The following is a 27,644-nucleotide window of genomic DNA, read 5'->3' as shown; positions in this document are numbered from 1 at the left end:
TTAATCAGCGGGGCACTGGAGACCATAATTCCCTCTTCCTACAAAAACAATAATACCACACATTCCCACCGCCGTTCAATAGATTAGCGCTTCAGGTTAGAAACCGGTTTTCAGCGTGAACTAATTCTGGACTTTAGCGTGAGGATTCCCGGGTTTCCTCACTAAGTGCTTGCGCTTGTTCCTGCTAATGGGCTTCTGGGAAGAAAGAGTAGTACGTGGGAAACGAGCTTGTTAATTCATCTTGCAGCAGGGCTTCCCTTACGTGACAAAAGGGGAAGAAAACAAAACGGACTGGCTCATTCTTCGGTTTTTGTTATGCAATAAACCCGGCCAGTGAATGAAGGACATTCCTCACGCTGTTAGCAGCAGTATTGACAGCTTGGGTTAAATATCAGATGATGACTGAGGGAGTATTGTACTGTTGCTTTGGCTCCTGTGGGTCATTTGCGTGTGTGTGTATTCACATTTGACACATGGATTGTCAAATGAGCTGTTAGATGGTGCTTACAGTTGTAGGAATTGTCCAGCTGGTGTGAAATACAATGGAACTGTTTAGTTGTGTTATATTAAAGTAATAATCTGCAGCATTTCCATGGAAATAAATGACCATTTTGCTGATTGATACAACATAATAGTGATTCAACCTAAAGCCAGTTCATGAAAGCTTTTCCATTTGCTGTTCTGAACACCTGGTGTCTGGTAGGTCTTTAGGAAAAATCCTCTGGCGCACAAGAAGTGATGCGTTTTACATTTCTGGCAGCAGCAACAGCAGTTTGTCAGGAATAAAATAGGAGAAATCAGTAGTTAACATGAGCATGAGCGATAGCCACCGTGGCTAAACAGACAAAGAAGAGAGAGACACCTACAGAAACTCAAACTCCATCAGCAGAAAATCTAAGCTCCGCCCCCGCACTGTTTGATTGACAGGTGATCTCTGGGAAGTGCAGTGCAGAAACACCACAGCAATGAGCACTTAGCACCAAAAGTGTCACCAAAATGAAACAAAATAAAAGTTCAGGATTACCATTTTAAGAAAATAATAAAATGATTAAATATTATGTTGCATGTATACATACTTAGTGTACTTACATCAAAAAATATTGAGAAATGTGTAATATTTTCTTCATAGTCTCTTAAATACCAAGTACTATTATAAGATTGCATTGCATCTTATTACTATTATAACAAGATGCATTGATCGTAAGTTTAATTCTTAACACCTTTTCATAAACAGATGTATTTGTAAGATTCGGGGGATGGCGCAGTAACAAAGCATTTTAGTTTCTGTTTTCACACACTCTGTCTCTATCAGATCTAAAGGCCAAGGTCAGCTGAGGCTCTGGAGGATGAAGCAGCCGAAACAGAAACAGCCTGCAGTTTACCTGAACACCGTGTCGACGCAAACAAAGCTCTAGGTGTTTCCTAAATAACACGCACAGGCTGGAGAGGCTGGAGAGGCGCCACGGGCTCGACGGAAACAGACACTTCCTCCTCCGCTCCAGTCTGGGCGCACCTGTAACCTTGACATGGGGCTTTGCTGCATCGCTGACAGACGATACATCAGCACAGCAGAGGAAGAAAACAGATGGACTGGGCTGGTTGCATCATCGAACAATTAATCCCAGAGTTGTAAATCCAAATTGGATGAAAGTTGTTGGTGAATGTTGAAATCACAAACAGTCTGTAAATTGTGTCAAAGAGATATGATAGACAGTGTTTTGTTGACAGTGAAAACATTTTTGTTGGCCTCAATTCTTCATGTTGTCTGGAAGCGGGGTCGGTGACCTCAGTCGTAGGCCTGAGGCTGGAGGGATTTCCCAATGTATAAAGAATGATGTGACTCCACTGAGTGCACACACACACACACACACACACACACACATACAAACTGCACATACACACACGAGCCATATGTGCAAGCGTAGAGAAACGGAAACAAGGAGGAGCAGGAACAAATCAGTCCAACATGGTGTCTAGCATCTTCTAACCCCATTGTCATCACCGCAACAAATCAGGGTAAAACTGGTCGATTTAACATGATTTTAAAGGATAATACCGGTGTTTTTTTTAAGTTTGTGCCAATCCTCTAGTTTGCCCTCTCCCTTTTATATTATTCCTGGTGGCTTTCCTCCCTTCAGAAGAAGCCATTTGCTGCCATTCATTCTTCTACAGTTAGAAAAACAATTTCTGGAGACTTGAAAATTGCCTGAGCTAGATAATCCATCACAGTAAACATGAAGCCTTAATTTGGTTTTGTCAAAGTTTCTGTTTAATCGTTATTTCATTGTGCCCGAGTTGAGTGTTTTCATATGCATGCGTTTCATATCATTATGTTACGCTCCGCTGACTGTCAATCACCTGACTCCCACAGGAAGAAATGGAAGTCACCGCCAGGAAATAATCCCTCAAAATGATGCCGCGTTACAAACTTTATTGTCACATTCATGTTTTTTAATTAGGGCGGGAGCCAGGAGTTAATTTCAAGCTAGGTATGACACTTACAGTGTCATACCTAGTCAAGGAGTAAATGTTAAAAAAATCTAATTACATTGCAAAATGATTCGGGGAACTGTAAACTAGACGTAGACAGAAGTAAACGGGCCGAAACTGAAAAACAAACCTTGAGATTCTCTGTCTGATACGGAGACATCCTGACAGCTCGGTAAAATAAAGCTGCATCTGTTCTGCTGTCGGAGGGAGAGACGGATCTGACAACAGCGGGGGAGCAGGTATGAACTCCAGCAGGCCTCAGAGGAGCCAGTCTGCTCTCTTCTGCTCAACTGCTGACCAATATTTCATTGATTTTCCCCCCATTTCTGTGACAAGGCGGGGAATGGATTTCAAAGAGATCGCGTCCTCCGAGCTCTAACCCAAATGTAGCGGCGGTGGAAAAGGCCCGAGGTTGTCGTGCCGGTGGGACCGGCGCAGTCTGGCCGGGCTTTGCCGAGCGAGACGGGCTCGCCTGGTAAAGAAAGGCCTGCCATGACCCACTTCTCTCCACTCGTCTGTGGATTTGATATGCTGAAATGGGCTGAGCAGACATGGAACAGAAGCTAGCTCCAACAGATGGTTTTGTCTGTGTGATGTCTTACAATCTGGGCTAGGGACTAACACCCGCCTCCCTCCTCCCAGGCTCCTCTCAGAGTTACACTATAACATTCAGCCTCTGAGCTGGTAGCTGCAGGGTCATAAAACAGCTCATGTTGCCCTCTGTGTTCATTCACTGGAGATATAGTGTGGCAAGTAAACAAAGAGAGTGAAAGGCTAACCGTGTTGTTTTGAGTCAACTACATCCTGTACAGTATAATCCCCAAACGGAGGTCTTTTGTTGTGCGGGGTTGTGCTAACTGCAGGGTGTGGTGGTGTTACTGTACCGAACCTCGACAGAGCTGTCAGGGAGAAATACAGCTGCTTCCACGTTGCACAAAAAGTCAACAGAAAGAGAGCGGAGCACCGAGCAGGCTGATGGGAGCTGGGCTGAAAGCAGAGGTGAGAAAGAGGGTAAAAAATCTGGACTGTGTATAAAAAAATCGAGGTTGTAGCACTGAAGCGTGCAACAATACGCTGTTTTGTCATGAAAACACCACATGGATTATAGTTCAGTTTTGGGCAGGCAGCGAGGGCCTGCGGTTGCCAGGCTTAAATCATATTCATAGCTCTGAACAAAATCAGGTCACTTCATAATGGGAATGTTGTATCCCAAATGACAGACAAATCCACCCTCAACATGACAATGATATATACGCCCCTGCAGGCTGAAAACAGCCAGGCGGGGGGGGCGGGGGGGGCGGGGGGGGGACTGGCAGTGATATGTGAGAGTACGGCTCGGCCAGACTTGTTGTTAGAAAAGGACGTGGCCGTTTGTGGCTCCGCTTGGCGCGCATCCAGGCCCCGAATTGCATAATATGCGTATGGGAAATTCTGCTGATAAACTCTCTATTGTTCCAATGTGCCAGGCAGAGCGAAGACGTAAACATAAGATGGGCTGGTCCGCTGGTTTAGTCCAAACAATGCTGATATCATGAAATGGACGCAGCAAGGTACGCCGTAGCACTTGTGAGCACATGAGTATTTAGGAATTCAGATTCAGAAAAAGCTTTATTGGCAGGAATCAAGTAGTATTGAGTGTTGGCAAAGCATATTACAATAGCAGGGGATAAAATAAGGTACAATAAAGATGAATATAGCTGTGTCACTTGTTAGTTGTTTTATGAATCAAATGAGTATTTAGGAATTCATTATGAACATGCTTTATATAGCCTAATGTTTCCAGGCTTTGTACAGATACGTATGTCATCTGATTTATTTGAAATGTGCTATACATTTCAGCTAATTGTGTTTGTCACATGACTGAAGTTCCTGTTGGCATGCTGAGAAACAGATTATCAGAGCGAGTCTCCTGACACAATTGATCATGCAATTAAAATAAACCACATATGTATGGTTTCTAGCCTTTTAAATGTCAACGTCTAATGGTCCTCCAGAGGTTTCCGCAGCGTGCCCTCGGGACTCTTATCGCACACAAACAAACATACGATTTTCCTCTTTCTCCTGGCCCTAAAGCGTAACGCGGCTCTCCTCATGGCCTCCGCAGAGTTTGTGTGTATAATGAGATGAAGTGCGGTCTGAGTAAAGTGGGTGAAGGAGGGATACGCGATGGCTGGCAGGCAGAGTGATGGAGAAGCAGCGAAGCCACCGGGGAGCCGAGAGCAGGCGGGCGGGTTACATCAGGTCAGGATGGGAGCTGGATGCCCGGCGGCCCTCGGAGCTGGTATCCTGCCCTGTTTTCATTCCAGCTCTCTCTTCCAGCCGTCCGCTCAGGGACCGGCTCTGGTGGAATTGGTTTCGCCCCGGGGTAGTGGTGGATGAGGAATCCATATTTCCAGCTAAATAGGGAAATCTGCACTGCTGTTCTGTGGAATAACCTCACCGGCGGTTGAAACCAGAAGTGTATGGCTCATAGATGGAAGGTTAGCATTGTTTCTTCTGCATTTTTACACAAAATACAGCTTTTTTCCATCGGTGTTTACAAAAATAGAATCAAAACAACCGCATACAAACATTTCACAGCCTCCAGATGAAAGTGGAGCTGTCGACTAGCTGTCAGCTCCCATGTCAAGAGTTATATCTACTAATTTGAGAATGGAAAAGTAATTCCCAGCCTATGTTTCAGTGTTCTGTGGTAGAGCTACATCACTGTGTTTCTGTTTGGATAAGGGACTTTTAATATGAATTAAATGACTGACGCTACACATTTAACCAGTTTTTAGTGTGGAAAAAAGTGGACTTGCACGGTTAGAATGATTCTTTATATTGGATTGAGACTTCGCTTGGCCAAGTAAAGCAGTCCTAACAATAAATTGAGGTGTGTGTGTGTGTGTGTGTGTGTCTGTGTGTGGTCTATTCATTGGAATGGTGTCACTCTATGTATGCACTACTGAAATGAACTTTGGATAAAACGTGTGCACCGAATGGCATATGATATAAATTTCCAAACACTCTATTTCACGCTAGAATAACACTGCAAAACATAATTTCCCAGGAAAAAAAAAAAAAGACCACATCTCTGACTCAAGTTCCAGTTGTTTCCTCCACGACTCGGAGTATGAAATGATTTGCGATGAGAAACATTTTTCACTCGCATAAAAAGTCAAACCTGATCCTCTGCGCCAGAGGAATACAAATGTAAACATCACATAAAGTTCTCCTGCGCCCAGATGAACTCAATAGCAAAAACAAATGCGTGGTTAAGTCAGGCACACAGCCTCGCATGCATTCTTCCACCGATGGCTTTTTCATCTGCTGTAAAGGTTTTGTCTCTTTTACAGCTTCTGTTACTTGGAAATCTCAACACAGAATCTGTCTGAGGGCCAGCGGAGGCTTCTGGAAACTTTCCTGTGATGTCAGGCTATAGAAACCTGACGGGCATTACTATTGTAAATGAAGGGGTTTAGAATATCATAGGGAAAAGAAATGAAAAGAATGCGGTTGCAAGGAATATTTCTTATGAATGCCATTTTTTATTTTAGTAATGTAAAAAAAAAAAAAGGCACTAAAAATATATGAATTCACGGTACTGTAAAGCACTTAAAGTATTAACCAGATAGCATAATAAAAAGCATGGCAGGTGAACTTTTCCTAAATTAAGAAAAGCAACCTTATTTTCAGGTTGGCAACCACGCATTTTTAATTTATACAAGGGAAATTAAACGTATTCATCATGTAAAAAGGTGAAAAGCACCAAGTTTTGTGATAACCGTTTTCCCCAGAGAAGCAGCATCATTTAATTATATCCATTTCATGTGTTGCCTGTGTTTCGTACCATAAACAAATTACAGTATGGCTGTAAATTGTAAATCAATATGAAGAGAAATAGTCTGCTAAGAGCTATATGCATTCATTACATCTGCAGTATCAGTATTTGGGGGAAAGGTGCGTCTTGCTACAGGATAAACAACCTCTACACTGTACTGTTCTGTACTAAACTCTGTACAGTGCAAAACCAGAACACTCTTGTCTATTTATGTTTCTAACTTCTTCTTTATTTTGCCCGTATTGAGAGACAGTGGCAATAGCTTTTCAGTGTTTTGCAGCCACGTTCGATGTGCTTCGATGCCACTCTCTGACACTGCATTTCTTTCCAGCTCCCCTGCAGACCACACAGAGACTGCATCAATGTTTTCACTCAATAACGTTTCAGGATTGCAACGTGAAAAAGACACAGAAAGAGTACGGTGCTACATACAAGCAGAGGGGCAGAAGTGAAGAAATAAAGGAAGAAACACACTTAATGGGGCACACACACTCGTCCCGCAGCACATTTGTTAGATTCCTGGTAAATCAAATTGAAAGATGTACAGTATTTTCTAATTCTGTTAGCCTGTCATGATGTTAGCTATGGGAATCTTTGCATAACTGGCTGCCTCTACCTTTATCATGTTGTAAATGGTAAGAATTAATACCTATGCAATGCCAAGGCACATAAAGAGAGCCTGGTAGCAGCATCACTAGCAAGTTAACTATACTCTGCAAGATCCCGAAGGTCCGTGTGTAACTATATGGGTGAACTGAGCCTGTTTTATTCAGTGATTGACTCTGACTGCACTGGAACATGGCATTGAGACGAAACCACTCCGGATGGCTGGGAGCGGTAACTGAATTAAACTGCTCACCACAAGTTGGCTGTGTGTGTGTGTGTGTGTGCATGTGTGGGTATATGTGTGTGTGTGTGCATATCAGAGAAAGAGCGAGAGAGACAGACAGAGAGTTAAGTAGAGGGCTTTCAGGTGACGTGGCGGCCATATTGGAGGTCTGAAGCTCTTGGGCAGGAGCTTATTGCGTTTCTTAAACGTACGACTTGTCCGTCTCAAAAGAACTGAAAAGCCATGGTGAACTTCTGAGCTGTTTTGGACGGTGAAATATAACTTCCCCACTGATACGCTTGATTTTGTGTTTAGATAATCTCAGCTTGTTAGCCAGCGACCATCATTGTCTTCTTGTAAACACGTCTGATTTGCGCACTAGCTAACGTGCTGAGTAGAAGCAAATGTTTAGCGCTAGTTGTAGTCGCATGTTAACATTAACATCGGGTGCTTTTGCTAAATTGGCCTGCTGGCTAGTTAGCAAACTAACAATGCCAAAAAATAGGAGCTTGTTTAGATTAACTGAGCTGACTCTTCTCAATTTAAACTACAACTCTTATTGCTTTGGAGTGGAGACTAGGGTTAAAAACAAGACTTTACTGTGTCACAGCAGCTTAAATTTAAAAACAAATCCACCCGATCGGACCATTCACTTCCACTTATAACATTACTGAATCGACCTACAGCCACGCCACCACAATCCATCCCAGGTATCTCTTCTTCTAGCCCGGTTGTTATATATTTAGCCATTATTTGCGCACTGGATCCCCTTAATGACACCAGACATGGTTGCTAGGAGATTTGTGACGCAACTGCAAAGCCTCTATAGCCTACTCCTACAGCTGGCTGATGTCATCTGTTTGTTTCAGTTTTACATTGATAAAGCGTTGCATCAGTAATACCCGGGATGTCCCTCACATCTCATCTCTGTCTCATCATGTCTCCTCCACCCACCAAATCCAGATGTAAGCCAAATGTGGGCCTTGCTCATCCCCTCAGAGCCGGGGCCGAGCTCCGTGTCCCGACAAACAGCAACCAGAGCACAGTCACAGCAGTCAGACCCCTTCTCGAGAAAGAGCCACAATTAGATTTGTAGCATTTCGCTCCAGACTCGGTGTTGAGCAATCGGCGCTCCTCTCCTCCAGTCCAGACTACACCCTGCTATGAGTTCATTAAGAAACTACCCACACTACACCCATTCATCTCAGTCACCGGGCTATGCAGGAAACCAGAGCCCCATTTCCAGCCATATGAGAGGCACACACACACACACACACACACACACACACAATGAGCCCAGCAGCACGGATGGCTTGCATTGTATCACTGGCTTTTCCTTCCCACATTTTACGATATTTGTCCAAGCTCTTGTGTATGATTGTGCTTTGTTTCGTGTGTTTTTGTAAGATTAAGCTAACAAAAACATGCCGGGGGGGGGGGGTTTACACACACACACACAAACACACACACACAGGTACGACCACAAGGGAGCAAAGCCGTAGGGAACATGAGAAGCGCCAGCTAAATAAAGCGAGAGGGAGAAAAGGTTAATGTGTACAGCGTAGTCAAAAGAAGCTAAAAGTAGGTCAGTTGGCAGAAGGCTGTTTGTCTCGCAAGAAAATGTGAGTAACAGGATTGGAGGTGGAGGCATGGGGTCAGGAATTACTCTTTAAATTGTGTTTGCTTTCTGTGTGTGTGTGTGTGTGTGTGTGTGCAGATGTAAGCGTGTGCGTGCTTGTGCCCATTTGTGTACTTGTTTATGTGTGTGTTTGTGTGTCTGCTTGTCTTTTCGAAAGCCAGAGGCGCTGGCTGCCTTCACTGTCCACACCGTCCGCCATCGTAGGGGGGTTCGCCTCATTTATAGATCTTCCACTTCCCAGAATTCCCACCCGCATCGCCCCTGCCCACAGAGCACAAAGGATGGATGGATCCTCTCCATAAATAACCAGCGGAGCCTCGCCAAAACCGCTATGTTTTTCTCTGCATGCTTTGTTTCAAAGCCCCGGACGGCCCTCTTCCAGAAGCAGCCGTCCAAATGTGCTGGATCCCGTCGCACAAGCAGATAGTTCTCTGGCGCGCATCTGAGTAAAGGAATAAAAAATAATAAAAGAACGGAAATCGGCGAAAAGAGGAGAAGAAATCCGTGCGCTGAGAGTGAACGTGACGAGATTAAACTGACTTGTCTGTGCATGGGATCGTAAATACAGAATGTCAGAGCTTGTTGACACGATATGTCACGCGGCGTTATTTCTTTTTGTTCACGACTTTGGGCTTCGGTGCAGTTACTGAAACATTGGGTCAAATAATTTGAAAATAATACACACACACACACACACACACACACACACAAAAACACCCTCATCGTCTCTAGCTCAGCTTAAAGTGTCTCATTTCACTCTCAGCGTTGCGCTAACAATGGTGCTGCTTTAAAGCACCGTGGGATTAGTGGCCTGATTAAAGCTGCATGCACTCACACATCCCCGTATCACAACGCCACATACACACAAACACACACACACACACACACACAACTCCCCAATCAGACAGAGAGCGGAGGGGGGTCAAGACACACCGTCTGTCACCTTGACAACCGAGGGCCTTATCACACTCCCAGCCAGGCGGGGGGGGGGGGGGGGGGGAGTCTTGCAGGGGAAATGTAAGTGTCAACACGTTATCAAGCATCATCACCCACAAATCGCACCCTGACTCGATATCCTAGACACCTCATCACAGGGAAAGTGCTTGTCGGGAGGAGAAATGCTTTATCTGAGCTAATGATGGGACTTAATGCTCAAAAGAATGACTGCTATTCCCTCCAAGGATTGAGTGACATTAATGACTTAATGTTGAATAGAGTGAATGATTGGGGGCACGACCTAAGCCTGTATCAGTATCATGTATGATCTTAACGCGTTGCCATAAAACATGGGCGCAGCGCAAAATAAGGATTTTTCTGCCTTTCTTGCTGCATATATAAAGCTCCACTCAATGCAGGGATCTATGTCGTCTGAATTTTAAAACTCTCCTTGACACTGAAGCATTATCCTGCAGTAGCCGGTGACAGAATGATGAACAGTTTGCTCTGCACCAGAAAACAAGACCGATCCAGAGGCAAATTACTCACAGGGGGAAGGTGTGCCCGAGCAATGTACAATGAATGAACAAGTGAGGGGGGATAAAAAACAGAGTGAACATTGAACTTTACCTTTTTAAAAGATTGCCTTGGCATCCAGTCGGAGTAATTCACATTCAGAGTGAGCGTTTACGTGTGCGGCACAATCAAACTCTAATACAGACTTTTATTGCCTTGTTTTTGAGGGGCTGTGGATCACTTATATCACCGCCAAGCTGAAGGCCAAACAAAGCAAAGCCTTTAACCATGGACAAGGAGCTATTCAGGTCATTGAAATACAACTGTGACAATCAGACCTAAATGAAAGCCTTCATGTTAGCGTGGTTGGTCAAACTGGAGCCTTGCAGCGGTTACTAGAGGTTACAGTGCCGTAGCGCCATTACTGTTTTCTCTGATCTATCGCTAATTCTGCTAATGACGCAGAAGGAAATCAATTCAGTGTTTGAGCAGTGTGGCAAAGAACATTAAGCACAGCACATGATGTTCGTGAGAAGAGTTTTCAACCGAGAGACTTGGAAATGTAATCACTTCTTGAAGTGTAAGTCAAGTGTAATGATCATCGCTCCAGAAGAACAGGAAGGGGCCAATGTTCACTCTTCTTCCAAAAGAACAAGACAAGAAAATAAATACCTGAGACTGGTGTTTGCGGTTTCAAAGCAGAGAGCAATGGCGTGTGTTAGAAATACCCAGATTTTATGAGCGGAGGAAAAGTAAACAACTCTGAAGTTGAGGGAGGACTGGACTGGTCCCAGTTGTGTAACTACAAACCACACGTTGTCTCTCCTCCTCTGTCTCAGGTACACAGCCTCGACTACGTGTCCAGTCCCAGATTTGGCCAAAAACACGCCATCGCTGTTCCTGTTAAAGCACATCTACACACAATTTGATGTATGTTAACAACTCTAAACGGCAGCAAAACATCATGACCCCGATTGTGTGTCGGACTCATAATTTCTCACTCCTCTGCCCTTGTTTTTTGTGAGCGCTGTGCATTCCTGTACGCCGCTGCCAAGCCACAGGGCCGCAGAAGGTCACAGGGCACAAAGAGGGAGACACTGAGGAAGAGCGGGGGGCCTCGCCTGTCTAAGCAAGGCAACAGGGGGGGAGACTCATAAATCTACCCGGGGTGAGAGACGCTCTTTCACAGGGGGGCACCTCCACCCCGGGCCTGCACAGAGGAGCTGTTGTCCGGTTCTCTCCTGCAGGACCTCCTGCCTCTGTCAGTCCACCGCGGATCTCCGAGCCCACGGATCCCTGTGATCTCTACTTATGGAAGACGTACGGCCTGTCTGCCCTCTGTTAATGCTGAGGTCGGAGCTGCAGGGGCGCTTATGCAACCCAAACATCACAGACACCTGGCAGAGATGAAAGGAAGGCTGCTCGTTTTTCACCGCGACTATTACCGGCTATTTCCGCGCTGAAATGTGCCATAATAACAGCGAGTGACCTCTGCGCCTATAAACACTGACCGCCTCTCTGCTCATGTAATACAGTAGGTGTGAGACCGCGGGTGCTACGGCCATGGTGACAGTTGTCATGGCGATTGGGGGCCAGGAGTGAGCCTGGGCGCCAATACAAATCTTTCACTGGCCGCTGACTGTTTGACTTCTCCACTGAGATTTCAAATAGAGGATTTCGGGCTGCTGCTCAAGTCACCATCAACTACTTTACCTCCATACAAGAGGCTCTGTAAATCTCTCATGTTACCAACAACAGTGTAACTACTACTGCTAATTAAATACTACTACTACTACTACTACTACTACTACTACTACTACTACTAGGCCTACTTATATCGTAGTCTTTGTTCTTACCTGTATTGTATTTCAATGTTTCTGTAATATTTCCACTGGTAATGTTCCTGTACTTTCTGTTTTAACCCCAAAAGCCAGGCCAGGAACAGGGGCTGCAAATTAGCCTTGGCTAGAAAACCTGCATGCATGGCATCTATTTTGTATTTTATATATGAAACAATGTTTAAATGCATTTGTCCTTGTTAAATAAACGAGTAAATAAATACAAAATAATAAACAGTGTTTGACAAAATGCACAAAGGCTGGAGACCATCGCAAATGACGAGCCACTAGAGATGGAAGACTAATGGGCTCGTTCAATGCAGCCAAATGTTGTGCGGAGGGAATAAACAGCCTTTTTGGCTTGTTTTGGGCTGTTTTAGTTCTAAGTGCTGACATAAACAGACGGAGGGGGAAAAATGAGTTGTGTTTGTCGTATAGGAAACAGGTGCTCGTACATGCATAATCACGTGCCATACGCAGAGAAGAATACTCCCCTCACCCACTTGTGGCCCAGAGAATGGGCTCCAGCTGGGCATGGTGTATATTACACAAACGACTGTTTTGAGAGCCTCAACAACAGGCATTCATCTAAGGATATGACTGTTCAGCAGGGACAATGAGAGCCGTTAGGGTCCCTATGATTGTGATAAATGAGCTGACACAAATTAGAGCATTCGGAAACACATAAGAGAAGGGCTAATTAGAGGCATATTCTCCCCCTTTAAAGTCACCCTGATAGCAGAGGCACTGACAATGAAAACAGTCTCAATAACAAACAAGCAGATTTACTTCAAGCCTGTTTGTGTGTGAAACATAAAGGAGAAATTAAAGCAGCAGAAATAAGCCTGATGAGGACTTTCCTTTCCTTTTCCAAGGGTTTTCTGTGCAGTGGCTGATAAGCTGCCAGTGGCCTTGTTGCAGATCTTTGTGTGTAGTTGGTATGTGTTTTGTATGTACTGCTGTGTGCATCAGTGAGGTGTTAGTATGATGCTGCAGCAGGCTAAAGAGAGGAAGGCTTCCTGCCACTTGATGATGTTAGGGTGTTGCCTTTCACTTCTCATACTTACTGTCCTCTGTGTACTGAGGTGACATCTTCTCTGCTGACATCCGCACTGTCTGCACTAAAGTCTGGGTGAGGCTACTTCTCTCTTTTAAATAACTATCTGTTTGGTCTTTATGAAAGGTTTGCAGTTGGACTAACAGTTTCATTAAAAAGCATTTGGCTGTCATAACACAAGTATCAGGAATCTATTGGGAATGTCACTGGGGAGAATAGCCTGGTGTTAACTGTCATGTTGTGATAGCTGAAAGAAATTCAGTAAATGCCAAGCATTCTGTCACTTTAGCATTTTCATCAAAATAGAAAAGTAGTAAATAGAAATGTAGCTTCATGGGCAATACAAGCTTACAGGTCTACCTTTCAAGTCAGTGTGTTATTCTTCTGTTTGACCATGATCTAACATTTAATACCAGTATCATGTATATTCAGCAATTAACATGATACAATTATGTGGTTTGTTAACCATATGTCCCTTTTTGATTTTGATTAACATCTACCATTATGTGACTATATGGAAAAACTCTGTATAAACTATTGCAGAATTACTGCCAGGCTTTTTAGTATTTTGAATATTCAGTATTGAGAATGCAATAATATATTACATTGCATCAGTTCCAGGTCAAATGTGTGCTTGGCTAACTGTGTTGATCATACTGCCAAGTTTTATGTTTGTACAGTCATACTGGCAGGGTTTTTTTTTAGGGAGGCGGAAATTACCATACCTGTTAAAATTTAGACCTGAAATCTTCATGTTGTCCTAATCCCCTCCAAAGTACGCAAAGCTAAGTAGCAGGTTTTGTGAGCAGACCTTGAAAAGAGTATTTGTCAAAACCAGTACATCATCTCCCTGGATTTCAACGCCCCCAGAACCCTACCCAACTTCAGTTTACATGTTCAGATTGTACTTTTCCTGAATCTGAAGAATGTCTCTTATAGAAATTAAGTGTAGCAGAGATAAAAGTAGAAGACAGACAAGAAAAAAACACAACTTCAGACTCATTTTTACCCACATTCTTCCATCCCATATGGCCAAACCTGATTTCATTTGAGAGCAAATACTGTCTAGTTTGGGTGCAGTCAGTGCTGCTGTAACATGTAAGTTGATGTTTGAGTTATTGATCTTTAAATTCTCCTTCAGGGCAGCAGCACTCTGTGAACCAGGATAGCAGGGCAAAGATAAACGCTCTGGGGGCAAAAAAAAAATCCTTTGTGTCTTATTTTTATTTATTTATATATGTGTGGAAAGGGGGGGAGGGTGGTGTTAAGGTGGCATATCCTGTAATGTAACTGTAAAACATAAAGAAAAGTCATCATGATCGCCACCTCAGTGGCAATGGGTGTTAATTTCCTCTTAAACAAACGGAAGCTCGGCTTTGCACAGAAAAGTGCTTCATAATCACACTTCCTTTGCACTCTGTCAATGTTTCTTCTCCGAAAAGTAAGCACCTTCTTTTTTTTTTTTCATCCGGTAAACTTCAACCACAGCTACTACCTGTCATACAGTAAAAAAAAAAAGAAAAGAGAAAAGAAACAAAAAAAAGAAAAAAAGTAGCTAAAGTTATGCAGTTGGCAGATAAATGTTAATCTGATATCATTCTTATGATGTAAATGTCTACAACGATGATCTGTGCTGCCCATTGTGATAATGACGTCAACCTTTGCAGCAGGGGCGCGGGGAGGGGACCGAATGTTGCCCTGACCAATAGGAAACGCGGTATGCAAATGAGCTACCAGACCGTCAATGTGGTAAAGAGCAATCTGGTGTAGAAGGAGTAGAAGGAGCCCCGGATTCACAGACATTTCTGCCGCGTCTGTTTCCCCGTTACTGAACCTGGATGGCGAGTTAACCGCACAGAAATTAAAATATTCCAGCTGAGTATTCAGATGTGCGCTCTTTGATGCGATAAAGCGGATATTTCACACTTTTCCCGGAGTCAGAGAGAAGAGGTGTAAAGGCGCTCAAGATGAAATACAAAGTAAGTGCTTCTGCATGCGATGAGTTTGATTGTAAACCAGCAGTTTTCTGTCTCAGTGTTGAAAAGCCTACTCTGAAAACTTAAAAAACGGTATTATATGTTAAAGGGTATTATTTGAAACTTTCCCCACCTGGTTTTATGTCGGTAACTGAACTTCTGTGATGAATCTAATCGGGTCGTTTCAAAATTTGAACGGGAAATTGCACTTACCGAGTCGGTGTGACAACAAGAGGATGCTTTGTCGGGTTTCTTTTTACATCGTCTGCTCTGTCTGAGTGATTTTAAAGTCATTATCTGATTAAACGGGTTATTTTTGTGTATAAATGTCTGAATTAACACCACAGGGGTCTGGTGTTTTTATGTACCATCTCTATCCATACATGCGCTGCAACCCAGGGGCGGAAATGGGGTGATAATTCAAGGGGCCCCTAACTGCTTGGGGCCCCCAAAAAAATAAGAGCAGACAGTGTAAAAATTGTGTGTTTTTTAACCCCATTGATAGACTTATATCTTGTTTTGGGAGCTCAGATTTCCCACCAGTGTCCCTGCTGCCAATGACTGATATTATTGTGTGGCCTATTTATGGGGAATGAACATTTTGCTGCGACTCAAATTACTAGGTAGCAGTGAAAAGACACATTGGCACATTCATTACTGCTGCGCTCCATTACTTATGTCCCTTTCAATGACCCCCCCCTTGCTGCTCCCTTCAGCTTTGTTTGGCCAGTGTTTTTTTTTTTGTTATTTACATTCAAGGGTGACGCACAAATGAGACATTCAGTTGAGTTCATTTGACACTTTTGCTTAAGGGAGGGGGGGGGGGGGTTGTGGGAGGTGAGTCATGCCCTCACTAAATGTCAAATCTGCATTGTGGCCCTTTTTGGAAACTCTCTGACCACGTACGCTATCAGACGTCGTATTTCCACTGTCACTGTTGGTCAGTGGGGTTTATTTTGCTGTTGAGTCGGTACAGCTTTGGTATCGGCTTCATCCGAGGCACGGGAAGCTTTGGATTGGCTCCTATGGAAAGTTGGCATCTTCCGAACTCGTGGCCCTTTTCATTCAGCACATTCCCTGGACGGCACTGGAGCTCAAAGATAGTGGGAAGATTAGCGTCCGACTGCGGTAGCCGGTTTGGACGCTTGCTTCATGAATGGAATGCTTTTGTCTGCTTAACACTATTTGGGGAATATAGGGCAGCTAGGAAGAGATGACTAGCTGAGTTGGTGCTGGGATATGGAGCATCTTTTAATACCTTTTTTTTTTTTTAAGTGTCATCTCCCTGCTCCCTGATTTCTTTCATCATTAGGTCCATGTGCTTGATCCTGAAGGCTGCCTCAGCGTACCATATTAGGGAAGCAAAAAACTCTGCTCTCTCATGCAAAAGTGTTCTGGTGATTTCAGGGGAATCGAGGGCAATGACTTCAGTATTTCTCTGGCTATTCTCTGGAGTGTGAAGTTGCTGTTGCCAGGGTTTGGCTCAAGCCTCGCCAGACGTGAGAGGAGCCCCTCTTAATGTAGGCTAGTTCAGTTTAGTTCAGCTGTATCTTTTTTTTTTCTTTTTTTTCATTCGGGTCCGTTCCTCGTGAGCCTGGTCTCTCCTAGCCGCTCTGTGATTTGTGGGCGTGTGCGCTGTGTATGTGCGTCATGGTCCCTAACTGACTCATTGTCCCGTTCAGTACACAGTTCACAGAGCAGAGAGCCCGGGACGGAGGTAATGGTGGTGATGGTTTGGGCACGGGGCCAGTTAGACCGGGGGGCCCGAGCTGAGCGAGCCTTTTCAGAGTAGGAAGGAGGTAGTGATCAAGCATGGTGACTTTGACCAGGACTCCTTGATCACTGCTTTCATCCTAATCAGGGAGGTGGAACTACCTGTTGATCAGAGGAAGGCCTATTTTGAGAAACTTGATGAATGCCAGTCTTTCCAGGCTGTTATCTGTCTGTTTGGATGAGATCAGTATAGTACGCAATCTTCCTGACGTAGAACTGCTGCTCCACTTCTCTCTCTCTCTCTCTCTCTCTCTCCCTCTCTCTCTCTCTCTGCTCTGCCACATATTTGAGTGAGGTAGGGAGAGCGTAGCAATAGCGCAGCCAGTGTTCTTTGCCTATGATAACCTATCTGCATTATGCAACGTAGTCAGAGGAAGGGCGGGTGGCACCAAGTGTTAGGTCAGGCAGCCAAGGAGGGTTTGACCTCTGGTTACATTACACATTTTGTGTCAGCATATCTGCAGTGTTTTTGTTTTAGTTTCCCCCAAGTCAGCCGCTCACAGATTCAATCCCTGCCGCCTTATCCCAGTTTAATTATGTTAAATAGTTACAAAGGGCTTTATGCCCCCTATCAGATAGCGGCGTTTGCTCTTCATCTTAACCGGGATGAATTATTTACAGCTATATTAAGTGTCCCCCTTCCTGACAGAGTGGTAATGTTTCCACGGAAGCTTAACTACGGTAAGTGCAGCGGCGGTCGGCGCCCTGTCACATGTCCTGACTGAGGTCCGGCGCCGCCGACTGCGGTGGAACCAGGAGGAGGCGGCAAGTCTGGCCACAAGTGTGTTTCTCCCTTTTGACATTAGAGACGGTTTCCAACAGGTGTGCAGGTGTAAAGGGATGGCTTGTCTTCCATAGGTCACCTAATGCGTCTAATCCCCCTGATGAGTCCGCACACAGGCGGATCTCTTACAGCCGTAGTGAGGCCCACGGATTTCCGAGACTGACAGCGATAGAGAGAGATAGAGAGGGAGAGAGAGAGAGAGAGATCTGATGCCTGTGGCAGTTAAGAGTGTTACAACACAACTTTGCTTTTCTGGGGCAAAAGAAGGAAATTAGCCCCCTCCCAGTCTTCCAATAGTAGCACAGTACACTCACATATCGGTCTACACGCCCATACACTTCCACCTCCTTTTAACTCATTCTTTTGTAGCTTACGTAACTGTAGCAGAAATAGCTTCACAACCACAGTGAAGAGTGATTAGGTGAACCCATGTTCTGGCCTGTATGTGTGTGTGTGTGTGTGTGTGTGTGTGTGTCAGTGTTTCTTTTTTATGGGTTCAGGTTCCAGGCACTGGTCCAAAGAGAGGGAGCTGGAGGAGAGCGAGGCAGACATTGTTCTCAGAGCCAGTGATCGAAGGGAGGAGGGAGGGAGGAGGGAGGAGGATTTCTGATGCTGAAAGGGCCAGAAAATGAAAGGGATAGGAAGTTGTGGGGGGACTGAGAGGGCAAACAGAGCTGGAAGTATTGGGGGATGGGAGCCGGGAGGTCGAGGAGCGCCCCATGAGAACGAGAGCATTCCAGGCGATCGTGCATGGGAAGGTTGTTCAGGAGATGCACATGATTGTTTCAAGGTGCCCCTTTACATTGTTAATGAGGGTTCGTCTGGCAGCGGGGGCACACCGGGATACTAAGTCTTTTTACTTCTGTGCTGTGTGTGTGTGTGTGTGTGTGTTTGGTTATGCAGGGGTGGCATTGTGTGGAAAGAGCACTTCTCCAGAGACGTTTGTATTCTCCGAAAAGAAGAACAGGGTTTATTCATGGAGCAAAACTTGAGCCACCGGGCAAACAGTCGTCTCCTCTGTTAGCAGTGGCTCTCTCTCACGATCGGCCTCTCACTGTGGGAGAAGCCTACGCAAGTTTTACAAACATATTTAAGCAGTGAAATGGCTTTTCCATGTGGCTTTTTCCCCAATTTCCAAGGCCTTTCTATCTTGTAATTTTATTACGATGAATTCAACCCAGACCCTAAACTATTCCATTCATTATTAAAAAAAGCGACGTTATTATCGTTCTATGACATGTGCAAAACGTTGGTTGGGTTTTTTTCAGCGATATTCCTCCAGGTCTCTGTCAACATATTTCAGGATTCTCGGTCTCGTTGCCCCCAGTCCAGCCCAGCCCAGCGCAGGACTTTCAGTGTTTTCCCCCCAGTCTGAATGAATAGCGGTCGCTCCCCCCCCCGCCCCCCGCCCCCCCGCTGTGCCCTCGCACCGTGGGCCAAGCATTACCATTTGAAAAACGGTCGGCGGGGAGACAGACTACATTGTTTGCTCATGGCATCCAGAAAAGGAGAAAAAAAGAAACTGCCCAACATCAGCAACAATGCACATAATCATTTCCATGTTTAACCTTTGGCGGAAATCATTTCTGCCACCCCCCCTTTCCCCTGAGGAATGCCAACTATTTAGCAGGAACATCTCTCAAGACCTAGAGGGCCCTGTGTCAACTTTTAGTGCAGCCCTGCGGAGAGCCTGTCCTCATGTCAGATAAGAGGAGCCTTGACAGCTGGGAACACAGGGGGAGAAAAGTGTTGTTTTTTTTTACCACCGGCACCTTGAATTAGTGCGCACAACCGCTGTCGTTCTGTTTGTGCTTTGAAAAGTGTGTTTGTAGTGCTGTCAGAGGTTGTGTCTGTGCTTTGGGCGTGTCTCTGGTCTGACTCAGCAAACCAATGGGTATTTCTTTTGATAATGGCATGTTTTGTGGCCCGGTGGTCAGAGAGTCCATGCTGTAAACAAGAGTGTGAGAGGTTTGATCCCTGCAGCAGACAGTGAATAGATGGCTGTCAAAGTGTCCACTGAACCCCTGCCTGCTCTCATCCCTGTGCATGTGTATGTGCATCTCATACATGTGCCATACAGGATAAGTGAAGAAACAGATTAGTAGTTATAATTAGGGATGCACCGATACCGATACTGGTATCGGTATCGGTGCCGATACCCGGCTAAAACGGAATATCGGTATCGGAGATTTTACCCAAGACTAAAATCTGATACCGAAAGCCATGAGTAACATGTAAGAAAAAAAAGCAAGCTGTCTTGATTTTATGCATTTGTGGCACATAGAAGCCTGTATTTCTCAAACAGTGGGAAAAACAAGGATTTTATCTCAATAATTTTGTCCATTGACCCCAAACTAAGGAAGTAAGCCTGCACTGTTCAGTAAAAGTAATGGATCGGATCGATACTTAAACTTTCATACTCGTAATCGGTATCGGCATTGAAAAAGTGGCATCGGTGCATCCCTAGTTATAATTGTGTAATATACTAAGTGAGTGTTCTAAATTCCTAACTTATTAAAGGAAAAATCCATCCTCAGATATTCCTACACTGTTATATATAAGCAGTCTGTGATGTTCAATGCTTTAGAGGAGTTATTTTGCACTGAAGTGTTGCAATTTACTTTTCTGGTGTGCCCACTGTCTTCTTTCCTCTTCCTTCTTCCTTCTACTTCAGTTAGTAAATTCCCAGAATGCCTTTTCACAACCCCCGGAGAACTGGTGTGAAGTTGTTGCATGCAACTGTGGGTTATATGTGTAGAGAGCAGTAGCGATAGTGTAGTGAGAGCAAGACAGCGAGAAATGTCTTGTGGCTGCATTGCATTCTGGTCGATTCAGGCTGCTGTCAGTGGAGAAATTGGCGTCTCTGCCTCTTCTACGATGGATTTCTGCCTGTGTGATTGTTGAACATCGGTGCAAAATGGTGAGTCTATAAAGAAGCCCGGCTGAAAATCTTTCTGTTAAACTCCATTGTAGCTGCACTGGAAATGTCTCGATATGACGTCACATCGTCTACGTTTAGGCCAGTTATCCATAGGAAGAAGAAAAATATGGGTCCAAAAATGCAAGGTACGTTAGCAATAGCTGTGCAGAAGTGTTTTAGGGTGGATTTTTCCTTTTAAGTAAATAAATTATTCTCCCTTTATCTCAAATAGCCCTTATGTTGGGGGAGAACACTGTTGGCTCAGTCGTTGTGCTTTTTGTGTCTGTGCGATCTCTGGGTGTAGCGTGAAATCGGGAGGACAGTGGAGAAAATCTACATCTCATTTGCTATTCCTATATGTAAAACCATTAAATGTGGCCCTGCAGAGATACCATAAAATATATTTCACATCTTGGCCAGTTCCCCCCCTTGAGGGATTAGCCTGTGTCTCCAGGGGCGACAGTGATGCGCTCAAGTACTCTCACTTGGCATCGACACCCAGCCTGGCAAACATCCACCTCCCTCCTCCACCAGAACGGAGCCTTTCTCGGCTCGGGGCCCATGAATACCATCCATACTGCAGTTATTTGTTTTGGTTTTTTTTGGGAGGGGGGGGATGCTTTATTGACCTCCATAGGGAATTTGTCTTTTCAGGTCAGATTCAGCTACAGAAAAGCCCCCGGAGCTGATAGGGATGTAACAATATATCAAAATTCAATATATATCGCAATACAAACATGTTACAATACGTATCATGGGGCAGAAAAATGAATTGCGATATTAGCTACATTTTTATTCTGCTGTAGTAATCACAAATGAGACAGCTTGCCCATCACAATTTCACAAGCTCTCCATCCAAATTATATTATTTGCACTTTGTAATGACATTTTTAAATTGTTGTTTACATTCTAGCGAGCCAATGCCATTGCTAGAAAGACATAATTCTGTCAGACTTTGTTGTCATTGAACTTTAATTTATTACATTGTATCGTGGTTGTATCATGAACCCCATATCGCGTATCGAATCATATGGTGAGATGAGCACACCGTCCCATCCCTAGTGTCTTGCTCAGAGACACTTCAGCAGGGCGTCTCCTTGCCAACATTGTTTCCTCTGGTTGAAGAACGGTCTCTGTTACCACAGGGCCGCCCTGCTGCCTCGCAGCCTTCAGACGGTCCTGGCATGACTTGCAAAATATGAGAGACGAGCGTTACACAACACGCTTGCCCAGCAGCCCTTCCACTTCACAGAATTCGATACACATTTTGAAAGAATATATCCAGTGTAGCTTTCACGTCTAATTATAGATTGTCCCTGGCGTTCATGAGCGCAGAGCGAGGAAGTCCAAGATGTGAAATGATAAGGTTAGGTTGGTTTTTACCCCGGCAAGACAGGAACTGCTGCAGGCTAAGGAGCGGGGACGCAGAGAGGAGGCTGTTACATCAAGTTACCTTTTAGTGTGACAGTAAAAACCAATTCTAATGAACCGAGTGAGGAGGAGCAGAGGGAGGGGGCGTTTTTTACTAATCATTTCCTGTGATTTAGTCGAAAGGTGCCTTGTGATGTTGCAATAGTCTCCTGCCCACAACGCATTTCATCATGATTTTTACTACCGGTGATGACGGAGGTTGTTCAGCATCTGATTGGCTTTACTGTGTAATTCAGTAAAAGCAACGTCTACTGTCAGGTATCCAGTAGGAGCGGAAATACTCCACTGTGTTTCCTGCTGCAAAGATTTGACAGAACTGAAAATTACATTTTCCAGGGAAACTCCACGTTGGTGACACACACTTCTGATGAATGTATTTAATGACTAAGGAGGCTCTCAGGTTCATATAACAACTGTCAAACCTTCAAATTGATGTAGTACGAGGATCAGTGGTTTGTCCCAGCATGCACTGTGGTTAGGCACATCATGGCACATCATATCCTGTTGAAGATAGTTGCCATGCTGCGACTGTTTAGATGTTACAGCTGAGGGTGGGGAGATTTCCTCAGAAGCACTATCAGGGTGTTACAGCTTGTGAATCACAAATGAGAGCAGCAAGGCGTTGGGTGTCATATTTACACAAGGGATACAATAGTCTTTTATACAGTACATGACAAAATGAATAGAGTTATTTCTACCGGTGAGGAGGGGGTCGATGTGCTCCATCCTGGCATTTTATCACAATGCAAGCTTGTGGTTGAATGAAAACATGTCAAGTCAAGTTTATTAATATAGCCCTTCATCACAAACTGTGTCTCAAAGCACAAACCTAAGGAGGATCTAACTAATTAACAATCAATCACAAAATAAAATGACACAATATGGGTTTCTTGGTGGATCAGTGGTCTAAGGTGCGTACCATGTAACCACAGTGTCTCTCTTCACTAGACTAATAAAGCCAAAAATGCCAAAAAATAATCTTAAAAAACAAAATGATGCAATACACTATACAAACAAACAATTCACTGCCATGATTTGTGTTTGACAGAAAGGGAAACTAAGACACAACCAGTCAGTGGCTGCTGGTGTCATGTGACCATTAGGCCAGCATCAGCCCGGAATAAGCTATTCATTGATTACAGTTAGTTATCATTCACTGTAACTCTAGGTATTGATTTACTGCTGTATGCGTGTGGCATCAGTCAATGTGAGGCAGCAGCAGTGCACATGTTGGATCATGTGTGCCAGCATGCTGAAGTGATGAAGATGAATTATACTTGTTGAAAGTGGAAACATCGAAGTTGTGACATGGTCCTTTGGCACAGAGACGATTACAGAAATAGAGGAGGTGAAGTTTTACCCAGTCTGCTGTGTAATTATGTTAATACATGGCCACTGGCAGAGCTTATAAAGAGGCTGTAATCAGTGGGTCAACCTTCCTGAAATCTGTCCAAATGAAGAAATTACCATGTACTCTGCGCTCTGAACCGCTTCCCATGAGCCCGTCCTACCCAGAACCCTTCACACGGCCCATTTATTTGAACTGGCTCTCACCCGCAGCAGCCCGCACTCAGAGGAACGGCTCGTAAAAGTCATCAGGTCCTCATTATCGTCATTACTATAATTATTTTCTATATTTACCTATGTGAAATGAGGCCAAATGAGTGTGCTGGTTCACCCGTTCTATGAACCACCCCGGGGCACGTGTTGCAGTGGTATGGCCCTAATTTTCACACCGGGCCGCCGCCGAGGTACTGCACCGAGTTCCACAGCAACAGCATGATGTTCTCACAGTTGGAGCCTACCACTTTTTTGGGAGCAGGGGGGGTGTAAGGGGGGGAGCGCTTGTTTGGGCTGAAAACATCCTTGTCTCTCTAAAAGCAGGACCGCTCCTGTTGCCTTGGGGACCCAGATTTCTTGCTATGCGGTGTGGTCGTGCTTTTGGCTGCAGTAGTGGGGGAATTTCAACTGTTGTATTTGTGTGAGCTCATTTAGCCAAAGCCACCTTCATTATTATTAGATTGATGTGTACTCCAGAGAGGCAGAACTGAGCCAAAACCACCCAGAGAGCTCTTACTGAAAGCAAAGGTGGGGCCCTTTCGGCGGTGAAGTTACGTAAGGCCGGGCGTTTTATTTTTGGAACGGTCAGCAGCGGAGCTATGTGCTCGCCACACAAATGAGACGGACGACTATTTGCGCTCAGACGAGACACCAGTGGAAAATGCCGTGTTGATGTAGAGGTGTGTGAGTCAGGGACGTCTCGCACAGCAGAGAGAGGGGTTCAGGGGAGAGGAGAGGGGTCCAGACAGCTGGCTCTGGGTCCGTCCGGGTCCGGGTCTCCATGTGTGTTTATCTCCTGCTCCAGGTGTGAATCTGGACAGCTCAGCTTTGCACGATTCCACGCTTTCTAACGACGAAAACATATGAGACCGTGAGAGTATTCTCCAAAGCCAGATGTTGCCAAGGACCTGAGAGACCCCACCAACGAGAAGTGTGTGTGTGTGTGTGTGTGTGTGTGTGTGTGTGTGTGTTTTAAACCTTGTTTTCTGTCATAAACACAAGGTGAATGTCTTATGGCACCAATCTATTTTCAGTAATTAGGTCAAAGTCTGTTAACCTCACCTTTATCTCCTTGATATCAGCTAGTGATGGTGCCACCTACCCATCACAGTGAAAAACAGTCACAGTGTTTATCTGTGAACGCCTCATGTATCTCAGCTGTCTATCCCTGCTCTATACACCTCTGCCAACTTGTGTTTTTACATTAATATTTCAGAGCAGAACTAGAAACTCCTCTTTGTCACGTTGCCATTGGGAAGCAGTGGAATGCCTCTCCTCTCGCTGAGTAACATCTTGTGAAAGATTACTTCCCGGAAGACGTGCTCATCTGTGGGTGAAGCCTAAAAGCGCGGGGGCCGTCCCTCCCCGCCCGCTGACAAATGGCAAACACATGTGTTTACAGCAGGATCAGTGGCAAGTGATGGAGTCACCTTGTTATGACTAACCAATGTTTACGCCAGAGATCTGACGCCCGTGTTAATAGTCAGTTTCACCTGCTCCGATTACAGTTGTGCAGCGGACAGAAGCAAACAAAAACAAGCCGACAGGAGCTGATTCTTCCACCCTCGCATCACTTCAAAAGGATCTGCATCATTTCTGTTAGCCATTATGGTTAACAACCTGTTTGATATTCATTCAGTAGGATTCTCTACAGTGGGATATTTGAAAGATGTTGAGGTCTTTTTTTGTGTCACATAGTTCTTCATACTTGCAGTGTCCAGTCATTGCTTTTTAACAATTACAATTTATCAAGATTATGATATTAAATCATTATATCAGACGTCAACCCACTGTGAAACACCGTGTTTACTTTGCTCCTCCAGGTAGTGTTAAAGTAATCATGATATCCATTTATACTGTGTGTATGTTTACCGGCCCACAAGCTCAGCCCCAATAAAGCGAAACCGTGGTGAGAAGGAGGCTAAGTGTGTGAAAATGTGTCAACCAGTTCCCTACTGGGATCTCTGTGGTCCCGGGACTCACCGCAGCCGATGAACTGTGTTCGTGTTTGTCACACCGCGTTTTTCCACGAACTCACTCTGATAGTGAGTCAGACTTCTGCTTAAGTCCAACTACCGGACGCAAATTAGTTACCTCATCGACTGACAATGGTGGTTACAATATGTGCCACTTTACTGAGGTGTTTGTAATCCTAACATACTAATAGGCCACCAAGATATGAGATCAATATTGTGTACTTGCTGTGGGATTCAGCATTTTATTTTCATACACATCCTTTTTCAGATCCATTTCATTTGGTCTTAAATCTCAAGATTATTCCGTTTTGCTTTCATTTTGGTACAAAGCGTGAACCAAACCTTGTAAAGAGTGTGACAGTATGTTTGTGTGAATGTGCTGTTGACGCCTTAAGAGGCTTAGCAGAGATGAGCAGACAGTGTGGTTTGTGGACAGTTTTGTTAGCGCCATCTCATCATCAGCTCTTATCTTTACACCGCTGAGCGGGGCTGAACCGGGCTGCGCTGCCCAACTAAAGGTGTTTTTGAGTACATGTTTGTGTGTTTGGTTGTGTTTGTGTGTACAGCTCTGCATATGTGTGTGGTAATACTGATATTCTTGTTGTTTTGGCAGCTGATTACAGTGAGAACTATAATTAGTGGAGACATGGGAGTAGACAAAGAAGTATGATATGTCTGTGCTTGTGTTTGTGGGGGCGATCTTGAACTACTTTCTCCTCTGAGCAAGACACATTAGGGAGTTAACCTCAACAAGCCAAATGTCTCAATACATAACCAGAATATTACAGTCGAGAGCTGCTTTAAATAGCTCTGGATTAGCAACTTCACAGTTTGTTTTTGCACTGAATCACCCCGTCCCTCATTTCTCAAGATAAAATTGTGTCTGCGTTCACAATCAGCATCACCACAGTCATCAGCGTTTTGTTTCCTCTCGGATGGCTCTGCCGGCCTTGATCAAATTATTGGAATGAACAGTCAGCTCCGCTCCCATTGAGCGACGGTGACCTGTGGGGTCAGGATCGAGCGCGATGCGGGCCAGCCAGCGGGTAGCTGACGGTGGGGGTGTAATTGTGCGTCGGGTGTCGCTGGCTAATGGCCACGACGGTGCACTGAGACAATAGCCAGGGAGGCCAGACTCACAGTGAGAGATAACGATGTTACTAATGGAGAGAGTTTCACATGGGAACCTTCTGAATCAGGCCGGGTAGGAAAGGGGAAGACCAGCGAAAGGTTCAACCCAGCAGCAGCCACAAAGCGAGCTTCCTGATTCCCACACTGATGTACAGTAGAGCGAGACTCCGATAGCATGAAGCAAAAAAAAAAAAACTAGAGAAAGGACCAAGAGGGAGAGAATTAGTAAGTGCATTCCTGAAAAAGAGATAGAGAGACATTCATTTCCTTTGACAAGCTGGAACAGTTTACACGCACTGTTTCTTGTTTACATGTGTTTGTGCTCATCCCTGTTTTGCCGAAATGTTCGTTTCCGATCCAAATGCGCATGTAGTGTGTCAGATTAGGAATCGAATTTTATCCTCTACCCAGCTCTTTTTATCTGATGTGAGTGAGTTTAAGCCCACTGTAGCTCAAAGTGTTGAGAGATGAGAGTTTATGAAGATGAAAAGCAGATCTAAAATCACCGGCATTGGACCAACCAGCATTACTGCACACCATGGCCTCAATCCCACAGTCCCTCTGTGGTTTGTTCTTCATTATTATAAGAGATTCTTTGGCATTTCAATGCTGCAGCAGAAACTTTAGGCTGTGTACAAACAAGGGGTATGTTAGTCGTTATGTGGTGTATTTACAATGCCCATCTGACGGGGCGGAGGTTAGAGAAGAGGGCTTGGTACCAGAAGGTCGTTGATTCAAAACACAGACAAGCTGGGAGAATCTGGGCAGAAAAAGTGAACCAAGAAACGCTCTCCCCTCTCAACATATACACTACCAGGCAAAAGTTTGGACACACCACATTTTTCTTCATTTTAACTATTTTCCACATAATTTAGATTAACGGTAAAGACATCAAAACTATGAAATAACACAGATGGAATTATGCAGTGACCAAAAAAGTGTTAAACAAATCAAAACAATCTTAT

General features: G+C 44.6%; 1 protein-coding gene across 2 annotated transcripts in view; it reads left to right on the top strand.

Annotated features, from left to right (window-relative positions):
- The first annotated feature begins 13,154 nt into the window (after positions 1-13,154).
- The window catches only part of nedd9 (neural precursor cell expressed, developmentally down-regulated 9), a 29,029-nt gene continuing 14,539 nt past the window's right edge, over positions 13,155-27,644 (top strand). The window contains exon 1 of one of the 2 annotated variants that reach the window (XM_078290392.1): positions 13,155-13,197. Coding sequence is in view for 1 of the 2 variants with exons in the window: in XM_071901387.2 (XP_071757488.2) it covers positions 15,096-15,107 (12 nt within the window). In the remaining variant the exon portion in view is untranslated. Of the gene's footprint in view, positions 13,198-14,760; positions 15,108-27,644 lie in introns of those variants that run through there. The other variant, XM_071901387.2, reaches the window with a different exon arrangement.

Source organism: Centroberyx gerrardi, chromosome 19 (assembly GCF_048128805.1).
Source record: "Centroberyx gerrardi isolate f3 chromosome 19, fCenGer3.hap1.cur.20231027, whole genome shotgun sequence".
Taxonomy (NCBI): Eukaryota; Metazoa; Chordata; class Actinopteri; order Beryciformes; family Berycidae; genus Centroberyx; species Centroberyx gerrardi.
The sequence above is the reverse complement of the archived record's forward strand: the minus strand, read 5'-3'. Positions and strand labels throughout refer to the sequence as shown.